The sequence below is a fragment of the Malus domestica genome, chromosome 16 (genome assembly GCF_042453785.1).
Source record: "Malus domestica chromosome 16, GDT2T_hap1".
NCBI lineage: Eukaryota > Viridiplantae > Streptophyta > Magnoliopsida > Rosales > Rosaceae > Malus > Malus domestica.
This window is the reverse complement of record NC_091676.1, coordinates 37168794-37179720: the sequence shown is the minus strand read 5'-3', so window position 1 is coordinate 37179720 and position 10927 is coordinate 37168794. Positions and strand designations below refer to the sequence as shown.

Here is a 10927-nt window from a genome sequence, read left to right as displayed (position 1 = left end):
AATAGGCCCTGTGTGAATCCACCTATCTCAAAGTCCCATGCACTTTCAGTCTTCAAGTTTCCTCATGCAGTTGGAGGACTAATGGGAACTTTCCTCTCCTCGTTCACATCAATGTGTATTTTCTCAGGGGGAGTGCTTTACCTAGTTGGGCAGCTTTGCTATGATCCAAAAGCATTGCTATATTTTTTCCTAACTTACTTCATCTTCCCTTTGATTTCTCTCCCAATGTTACAACCACTGCAGCATCTCATCAAGGCGGACGCCATCAAAATGCAACTCATGGGTTTCTTCCTATCAGCACTCACTTCCGGGTCCGGATTCTATTTCCGGAACTCACTTTGGGGGCATCGTCATGTCCTGTTCTTCGGTGCGGTTCAAAGCACGTCCGCGGGGCTTTTGCACGCCTTTGGACGGGTTCTGCTGATGGATTGTTCGCCGCCAGGGAAAGAAGGCGCTTTCTCTACATGGCATTCCTGGATCAAAGCTCTTGGCACATGTGCTGGCTTCGCATTGGCAACGGCAGTCCCAGGAAACCTGTTCACTTCTTTCGGGCTGTCATTTTTAACCACTGTGTGTGGAGTGGTGATTCTGATTTTTGGGAACGTCAGCGATTATGGAGGAGCCAAAGCTGCCGGCCATGTGAGGCACGACAGCGAGCGAGGAGGCTCGCCTGTAAGTGGCCTTGAGGCTGCCTATGAGACACAAGAACCAGCAGCTGTACACTAAACTATGGCAGCTCCAGACGTAGTCACATGAAAATAATGAAATACGTCGGATGTAATGTTTTTCTACGCCATATTCACCTTCTGCATGCCATTTAAGTCGAGCTCTAGGAAAAAATAGGGATGTGAAGAAATTATTTTCTTTAAATTTTCATTCATGTACTCGGTTCTTTTGGCATTCTGTTTGACCGTTTTCGACCGACGAACTCCATTTCAATGATACATTTGACTTAAGTATGGGAAAAGCTTCGAGTACAAAGTGCTGCAAGAGGTTGCAGAACACAAATGCTGCAATTTTATAGTACGAGTGTTGCAAGAAATCACAAATGAAAGGAAAATTATTATACAAATGCTCCAAAACGGCTAATCGATCAATATTTGAAGCTTGAGTCACGTCGACAAAGTTGTTATGTCTTTCTGATACGTCCCAGTACTGCAAAACTCTCATAAAAAATTCCTCAGCAAGCCACGGAATACAAGTTTAAAAAGACAAATATAGCATGTTGTTCTCATCAGCAAATCAGCTATAGCCTCAAACTGAACTTGCCAATAGTTAAAAGAATCTAGCTACTGAAGCACTGCTTGTTCAAAGGAATCAGAAACGGAAACTACCGGCAGCACCTACCAGATCAAAACTTTTAACCGCAAAAATTGAGCTTCTTCATCACTGTAGCGTAAGCAGGATGGACAAGGGCAGGTAGTCTGAGTCTACGCTTAGATATCTTTGACTGCAATAGATATAAAATTTCATTAATTTCAGGAGCAAATTGGTACGTCTAGAGTTCTGGTCTACTAAAACCATTCTCAAATCATGAATGCACCCCAGACCAAAAATAAAATAAATATTATGAATGCACCATTGTAAGGAGAAAAACGGAACATTTGCAATAAAAGGAACTGAAGTCTGATCAAGCAGGTCAAGACACCAATAAGAGATTTAGCTGCACTAATAGAGCAATGGACAAGCATACATACTCGTTCATGTTGCTTCACCGACAGAGGAGCTAGGCAAATGGAAACAGATTATGAAAACTGGTTGAAAGGGAATTTTCAGTAGGTAATTGAACTTCAAACTTGCTGGTTACCACTTCAAGTAACAAAAATAGTGAAAAGGATTCACTTCTTCTGCATGTGACGTCATGACTTATAGGTTTCAGTAGATCATACTGGAGCAGTCATTCAAACAACTCTCTTCCTTGTTATATGTAGAAAACTTTGCAGGAACCCAAAATGTGAATAAGCAATATGAAAACATCCGTCTAATGCTTTGGGACACACCTGAACTAACACATAAAAACACACACATGGACACATATAGTGCATGTATCTATATGAATATATGACAAATGAGAAACCAAGATGATTGGCCACCTATATTGCAAGTTGAAGCCATCACGAGTTTTCTATTGCAAATCCTTCTCAAGGCGATTACTGGATGATTCTTGTCTTTCTCCTTTTTGGTCCCTCTCAAGCAATTTGGAAGGCTAAAGTTTAACCCAAGGTAAAGGTATTAGCTTGCGTTATTGCATCTCCAACTTACCGGTATTAAACTAGCGGAGAATTAACGCAGAATTTTGAACCATTTTAATGTTTCAATGTCCAGTTGCATATTTCTTGAGGATAATGTTTGCTAGAAAAGCTTTGAGTTTGTCAATTCCAGCCTCTTGCGATGCCTCTTATGTGAAAAGTTAAAAGTTTTTTGGAGGTAGGAAAGGGGTTTGGTGCTAGGGGCATGCTGTTTCAGAAATTGTCATGGTGGTTTCGCTGGAAAGCAATAGATGGATTTTTATAGGTGGAGCTTTTCACACGAGTTCACTTCAGTTTTCTCTGAGTTTAGGGATTGGTCTTTTCATGCTATTTTCTTTGACTGGATGCTAAACATTTGAGAGAAGGTGTCATTTTGAAATTCATTTGTTTGGAGTCTTTGTAGTGCATTGTAGTGTTTGAGCATTTCACTTCTTGTAGTGCTTCTTTAAGAATAAAGTCTAAAGTTTTTTGGGATATTGAAAGTCCCTCTTCTTAACATAGCATAAGGAAATTAACAAAGATCTACAAGAGCCACATAAATAAAAGCTATGAAAGTAACATCATCCTATAACTGCCTTCCAATCTAGCAAGAGAGACGAAAGTGAATACCAAAGCCCAAAGCGAAGGCCAAAACCTCACCCCTTCCCAAAGCTCTTCTACCCCACCCCCTTATTTATCGTTCAAAATCCTTCTATTCCTCTCCATCAAATAATCCATATAAAACCATCCTACAAAAGCCCCATAACACTTAGGCCTTTTTTCCTTTGCCGAACCCAGTAATCTTTAACTAAGCAATTTGTCGCACCCTTCTGGGATTACTAAACTCACCCCTGCCTCCTCGAGTAATGAGTGTCACAAATTAGAGCTACTGGCCAGCAAACAAATAGAGGATCAACATTTTCTTCTTTCATCTTACCCATAATACACCAACAAGGGGAAAGACAGCAATTGGGTCTCAGCACTTTCATCTGAACCCAATGCAAACAAAACTAACTAACAACAGCACCCCAAGAACTGATAGGATGCCTAGAAACAAACTCATCCTCCCCCTTAGCACTTTCAAACAATCTCCAAATTCTCTACATCCAAACAACACAAAATATTTTCAGAACAGCACATATCCAGCATCATGCCCCTTTTATTTCCTCCAAAAGACTTGGGCTTCTCACAAAGTAATTCAACACAAGATTCACAGATAGCCCAATTCAAAATGGTCTCTGTGAACAGCCTTGTCCATAAAGGATACACAAGTGGACAATGGAGCCTTAGATGATTGAAACAATCAGCATCTCCTTTGCACATTACATGCCAATGAGAAGAAAGATACCAAATAACTACGAAACCAAGATATGAAATTACATACTAACTAATATAGCAGCCATAACCTCATTATAATAAAATTATCCTCTATCATAGCCCAAGATTATGTCTCTGGAATGCTCTAGCCATGTACAAGAGGTGCCATGACACTGGCCCTCAATGATAATGAGCCACCATTTTTAATATGTACGCCGTTTCAGAAAATGAAGAAAAATCTAGGCCATGCAGGCTGTTAGTATCAATATATTCAGGTAAATCGGATATCAGTATGTCTTCCTATGGTTACACAAAAATAGCTGTTCAGGGAGATGAATAAGTTGGGTCATTGCAAGTGTTTGCCTTTCCTTTCTCTACGAGACCCATAAAATGGTGTGGATGGGTAAGAAGCTCCAAGTTGTGTGGGGTTGTTTAGTAATGGCTTTGATTTGGGTGGTTTATATGGAAAGGACACAAGGGCCTCGACTGATGGAGAGAAATTGATGCTAGGTTCAGGAATTGGATCTACTTGAGACAAGCAAGACAGACTCCAGATCTGACAGAAAAGACAGGAAATCTTTCACTTCCTGCTCACTGAAATTACATTGAAGCCAAACATTCCAACAAAGAGGTAAAGAAGACTGATAGCAATGGGATGATTAAGATATCAGGTCAATCTATAAAGATGACTATAAAGGGTACGTAATTCTGATCCCCCTAAAAATCATACCTGGATCCCCATTCCTCACCCCAAAATGACAACAAGAAGCAAAAACAACAATCAATTTAGAAATATTAGTTCACGAGCATTGACTTGAACCACTGGCTGCGACCTTGGGATTCCAGACATTTCTCATGCAGGTGCAGCCCATCCCAAAAGGAATTTAACTATGTCTGGAATTTCCACAACCACATCCCAAGAAAAACTTCATTCCTCTTTACAATGTTTCATACCCTTAAGCTCCCTTTGCCTTACCTCAAGCCACCTCATTCCATTACTAAGTGATCCTTCTTTCCTTCCGTCATCCCTTCCCACAAAAAGTTTATCATTAACCCTTCCAATCTCCCTCCTCGTGGATGAAAGTATTTTTGTTACTATTTAACTTTAAGGAACAATAACAATACAGCCCTTCAGTAGTTAAGATACTGTTCACAAGGCCCTGTAGTAGTTTATCAGTAATTCGTTGGAATTCAAGTTTAGATGTTGGGTGATTAATTTTGTGTTCAACTCAAAATTTATCAGGTTTGTATTTTCTCAACACAAACTCAACCTGAGCTATTTTGAACCTGTCTATATGGGCAGAAAGTTTGAATTGGCTTCATGGAGTTCAGGCTGAGCCCGTTCAAGTTGCACCAATACATGCATCACCAAACCATTTCCAGAGAATTACAAGTCTAAATTAGCCCAGAAATTGTCCCAAAAAGAAAATGTCGCCAAAGAAGTTTTCTTGTGTAGTTGTGTGTACTGTATGTGTACCGAAATTCACCATCCCGCCTGTAGGAAAGCATTCATTCATATAGAATTTGAAACATGACTGAAATTTAGTACTTGCTAGATGAGCATTGACCAACTGTACACACAAAACCAAAGATTTGAATTCAAAATGCAAAGCACACCTTCAAATGGGCATTGTGCCGCTTGCCCGCCCTCCACCGCCGAATGGTCCCATCATTCATTGTCCTAAACCTGGACTTGTAAGACCTGGTCATGAAATTTCAAAACCAACAGTTAGACAAAACTGTAATAACATTTCCAAAAGAAAAAGAAAAAACACAATATGATGGCTGAGTTAACATAAACCTACGAGTAAGACTTCATTTTGGTTTTCTTTAACTTGGAAGTGACTGGAGTCATTGGCTTTCTCCTCTTCTTTCGTTCCCTCGACGAAACATGCCGCAGTTGAACCATCTTAACATACACAAACAAAACACCATTTATCTTCGAAACACTAGAATATAATTGCACATCAATGCAATACCATATATAAACCCCTAATTCATATTGCCGGTTTGATCGATTACAAAACAGCCCAAAATCAAACTAAAAACCCAACTAAGTCGGGTATTGGCTGCAAACTTTTCTGCATTTCTTAATGATTCAAGAAATAGAATATAAATCTTTCTCAGGCATTTTCACAGTAACCAAACAGGCAAGACGAGCCATTAAGAAAAACCAACTTACCGAGAAAGGGAATGCCGAGGAATGAAGCGCCGTGAGAGCCGGCGGCAATGATTGGATCGGTGAATGGGCAATGAAAAGGGACCTGACGGTCCATTTGTTACGAATTGAAGCGAAAGGGAGAGGGTGGTGAAGCAGAGGAGGGCAAGACCGAAGAAATGCAGGAGAGGAGAGTGATGATGGGAGAGTCTGGGCTGAGCGCACAGCGAAAGAACGAAGCTTGGAGAATAATCTCTGCATCGCCATCGTTTCGTCCTCCAGAATGAGGCACTGTTGGTGATTTAGTCACACCGTCACAGTATTATTGGCCCTTTTTTTCTTCCGTCAAACACTGTATTGTATTGCGCTATATTTTCCTTGGTGTGGGATAGGGAGGGGAAGCTAGCCAAATGTGGGATTTCATGGCTAGTTGTATCCGAAAAGTAGTAAAAGAGGTATTAGGAGAGTTCAAGGGCTTTGCCCCACACCAAAAGGAATCTTGGTGGTGGAATGAGGAGGTACAAACAAAGGTGAAGGTTAAGAAGGAATGTTGTAAAGCCTTATACAAGGATAGGACCGATGAAAATGGTGAAAGGTATAGAAAAGCGAAGCAAGAGGCGAAGAAAGCTGTGAGAGAAGCTAAGTTAGCGGTTTATGACGATATGTATAAGCGACTAGATACCAAAGAAGGAGAGTTGGATATCTATAAACTAGCTAGAGCAAGGGAAAAGAAGACAAAGGACCTAAACCAAGTGAGGTGCATCAAGGATGAGGATGGAAAGGTTCTTGCTACAGAGAACGTGGTTAAAGATAGATGGAGAGGTTATTTTCATAATCTTTTCAATGAAGGACATGAAAGGAGTGCTTCTTTAGGGGAGTTGAGTAACTCAGAAGAGTGTAGAAACTACTCTTTTTATCGTCGAATCCGGAAGGAAGAAGTGGTTGTAGCTTTGAAGAAGATGAAGCATAGAAAAGCAGTAGGCCCAGACGATATACCAATCGAAGTGTGGAAAGTTTTGGGAGAGACAGGTATAACATGGCTCACTGACCTTTTCAATAGGATTTTGAAAACGAAGAAGATGCCAAATGAGTGGCGAACGAGCACTTTGGTGCCTATTTACAAGAATAAGGGCGACGTACAAAATTGCATGAACTATAGGGGTATTAAGCTAATGAGTCATACAATGAAGCTCTGGGAGAGAGTCATTGAGCATAGATTAAGGCAAGAGACACGGGTTTCGGACAACCAATTCGGGTTCATGCCAGGGCGCTCAACCATGGAGGCAATCTATCTCTTACGAAAATTGATGGAAAGATATAGAGATGGGAAAAAAGATTTACACATGGTCTTTATAGATTTGGAAAAAGCGTATGATAGGGTCCCAAGAGACATTCTTTGGAGGATTTTAGAGAAGAAAGGAGTACGAGTAGTATATATCCAAGCTATAAAGGATATGTATGAAGGAGCAAAGACTGCCGTAAGAACTCATGAAGGACAAACCGAAAGCTTTCCCATAACTGTAAGATTACATCAAGGCTCATCCTTAAGTCCTTACCTTTTTGTGTTGGTAATGGATGAGTTAACAGGACATATTCAAGATGATATTCCTTGGTGTATGCTTTTCGCAGACGATATAGTGTTGATAGATGAAACTCAAGAAGGGGTAAATGCAAAGCTTAACCTTTGGAGAGAAGTGTTGGAATCTAAAGGTCTTCGCCTAAGCCGATCAAAGACAGAATATATGGAGTGCAAATTCAGTGCAAATGGAGGCCAAAACGAGTTAGGGGTGAGGATCGGAGATCAAGAAATACCAAAGAGCGATCGTTTTCGTTACCAAGGATCTATCTTGCAAAAGAACGGAGAATTAGATGGAGATCTCAACCATAGAATACAAGCTGGATGGATGAAGTGGAAGAGTGCATCCGGCGTGTTGTGTGACCGCCGTATGCCACTGAAGCTCAAGGGAAAATTTTATAGGACGGCAATAAGGCCGGCGATGCTGTATGGCACAGAATGTTGGGCGGTGAAGCATCAACACGTACACAAAATGGGTGTAGCGGAGATGAGGATGCTTCGTTGGATGTGTGGGCACACAAGAAAGGATAAGATTAGGAATGAGAATATCCGGGGTAAAGTAGGAGTAGCCGAAATTGAAGGAAAGATGAGAGAAAATCGGTTACGGTGGTTTGGACATGTGCAAAGAAGGCCTACTGACGCTCCGAATAGAAGATGCTACTATGGGATAGAGGTTCAGGGCCGAAGGGGTAGAGGAAGACCTAGGAAAACTTTGGAAGAGACTCTGAGAAAAGACTTAGAGTACTTGGATCTAACGGAGGACATGACACAGGACCGAGCACAATGGCGTTCAAAGATTCATATAGCCGATCCCACTCAGTGACTTGGATTTTCCAAGTCTCCAACCGAGAAGTTTTCCTCACTCGGGAAATTAAGGGAATACTACCTCAACCTACATGCTCCACTCATAAAGCTTCAACATACAAGCTTCAACGAAAGAAAATTCAGAGAACTTAGCGAAGAAGGCTTTGGTGTATTTAACACAATACGTTGAAATGAAGGAAAGCTATTTATTGATATCTCCGATAAGTCACAAATACGTACATATACATGAGTCAAAATAAACAAACAAGAGGGAGCCTTCACAAAGGTTGCTTAGGAGAAGTCTCAGCAGTCGGTAGAGCCCCAGAAATAGCAGGCACTGGAGGGGGATCATTTGGAGCCTCAGTACTGGACAGAACCCTAGAAGGAGGAGGCAGCAGAGGTTGATCATTTGGAGCTTCATTACGCGGTACAGCCCCAGAAGACGAAGGCAATAAATGCCTTTGGAACAAACCCACAAATCTCTGATGATCAAGTAAAACCTGACCATCAGATTCCTTCATCTGGTCAAGCTTCCTCTTCATGTTTGTAGCATAGTCATGTGCGAGCCGGTGCAACTGTTTATTCTCATGCTTGAGCCCTCTAATCTCCTGTTTGAGACTCATCACTTCAGCCGCCAATGATTCAACTTGGCGGGTTCGAGCAAATAGGCGTTGGGCCATGTTAGACACAGAACCTGCACACTGAACACTGAGAGCCAGAGAATCCTTAACAGCCAACTCATCAGACCGTTTGGAAAGTAGTCTGTTATCTTTAGGAGTGAGAAGGTTCCTGGCCACTACCGCAGCGGTCATATCATTCTTCATCATGGAATCCCTAACGGTAAGAGGACCAGTAGGGGAGACGAAGGATGGACGCCATATGTTGTCTGGAGAAGGCGTGGCTGCCTCTTCAATAAGGTTCAAGTCAAAACGACGGTCGGAGGGGCCATACATTTTCAAAGGTATTGAAGAGAGAAGAGGTCGGACAAATCAATATCTTAGAAGTGCAAGAATGGAGCTTCTACTGGTGGAGATTCAAGTGTGTTTTGGAACTTAATGTCAGCCTCTATAAAAATCTGCACTCGACGGAGCTTCAGAAATCAAAAAGACGTTTGATTTCTCAAAAGCTGGGCTGCTCAGAGACCACGAGACGTTTGCTTTCTCAAAAGTTGGGCTGCTCAAAGACCACGAAGGCCGATCTCAAAAATCGAAGAAGCGCTTGCTTTCTCAAAAGCTGGGCTGCTCAGAGACCACGAGGGCCGATCTCAGAAATCGAAGAGGCACCTACTTTTCCAGCCTTGTCAGCACCTGTCAGCTTTGCGGAAATTATGGGCATTATGTCGAAGATTTCTGGTGAAGTAGAAAGCACATGAATCTTACTGTTCAATCACCCACTTCCCACACGCAACATTAGCTCATGGGTACCACAGATAACTTTGCCAAAGTTCTCTGACAAAGTTGAGACACGTGAAGCTTGCAGCTCCCACTACACCGCTTTGACCAAGAAGGGTAAAAGAATAGCAAATAAACAGCATTAACAAAGTTTAGACACATAAATTTTGAAGGTCTAGCTACCATATTATTACCCACAAGGGTAAAGGAACAGTACCACTGCTGGATAATTGGAAAGTCCCTGTGTGTCAACCTCTGTGCTTCGTGGCAAGATAGACTAGCAAACATGCCCAACCTTTTCTCACATTCGAGAAAACACTCCCAACAAGATTGCTTGCTCCAAAATCGAAGAGGCACCGCCCTCCGAATCTCGAGAGCCAGACTCCCAACATGATTACTTTCTCAAAAATCGAAGAGACACCGCTCTCCAAATCGAAGAGAGCCAGACCCCTAGCAGGATTGCTTTCTCAAAAATCGAAAAGGCATCGTTCTCCGAATCTCGAAAGCCAGATCTCCGACAGGATTGCTTGTTCGAAAACCGAAGAGGCACCACTTTCCCAACTTCAAGAGCCGGATCTCCTTGGATAAAGCTTGTCTGTAATCTTTACACGCAACATCAGCTTTCCAGATACCACAGACCACTTTTTCAAAGTGCTCTGACAGAGTTAAAACATGTGAAGCTGGCAGCTCCCACTACCGTGTTATGACCAAGCAGGGTAAAGGAATAGCATTACTACTTGTTGTTAGGGAGACTCCTATATATGTTGACCTCCATCCCCAACAGACAGGCAGACCTGCAAAAATGCTCAACCCTTTCTCATATCTGAGAGGGCACTCCCAAAGAAGCCTTTCGAAATATTCAGCTTTCTTTCCCCCCGATAATACCTCTGCAAACAAGCTATACTAGAGCAAGAATATCTCATATCATCAGGGTTAAAAGCAAGAGTATCTCATATCATGTTTTTTCCCTGTCTTTTCCTTTGGCCTTATTCTTACCTGCAAGACAAGGAGAAAGAGAGCAATCAGTCAGCACTTGGAATCAAGCTTCCAGTCAGGAACTGACTGCCTGGAACCCCTTACTTGATTACTTACCTGGCATTGCTCTCGAGTACTCATCTTCAACATCTTATGCTTCTAGGAAAGATACCGCATCTGCCTGAGGAACATATAGGGCAAGTGAGAAGGATACAAGGAAGCATGTGGAGACAAGCGTAACAGCACACGTGCCGATACATCCACTACTCTGTCAAAAGCAAAAGTATCCCATATCAGCAGGGTCGAATGTACTATAGATTTGATGGACTTGTTTTGACCCTCAAATTCTTCAGTCGGCCTTATACTTTGGAGGAAACCAGAAAACCCTCCAGCCCAGTTCAAGAATAAGCCTGTGGAAAGTTACTTCTTCAAAAGCAAAAGTATCCCATATCATCTCTTCTCATTTTGCTTCTCTTTA

The 10927-nt window shown here is 41.9% G+C and overlaps 1 protein-coding gene across 3 annotated transcripts; it reads right to left on the bottom strand.

Annotated features, from left to right (window-relative positions):
* Nucleotides 1-929: 929 nt before the first annotated feature.
* Nucleotides 930-6114, bottom strand: LOC114822872 (uncharacterized). 3 transcript variants are annotated; one of them, XM_029098006.2, is made up of 5 exons: nucleotides 5728-6096; nucleotides 5351-5454; nucleotides 5163-5247; nucleotides 1348-1450; nucleotides 930-1155 (listed from the first exon to the last, which is right to left on the bottom strand). In XM_029098006.2, exons 1-4 carry the CDS (start codon nucleotides 5968-5970, stop codon nucleotides 1361-1363), a joined length of 522 nt encoding a protein of 173 aa, XP_028953839.1. In that variant the 5' UTR covers nucleotides 5971-6096; the 3' UTR covers nucleotides 930-1155; nucleotides 1348-1360. The 3 variants fall into 3 exon arrangements, with proteins under 3 accessions (XP_028953839.1, XP_028953838.1, XP_028953840.1); XM_029098005.2 differs by having other exon boundaries at nucleotides 930-1450; nucleotides 5728-6114; XM_029098007.2 differs by lacking the exons at nucleotides 930-1155; nucleotides 1348-1450 and adding an exon at nucleotides 4715-5040.
* Between the last annotated feature and the right edge of the window lie 4813 nt (nucleotides 6115-10927).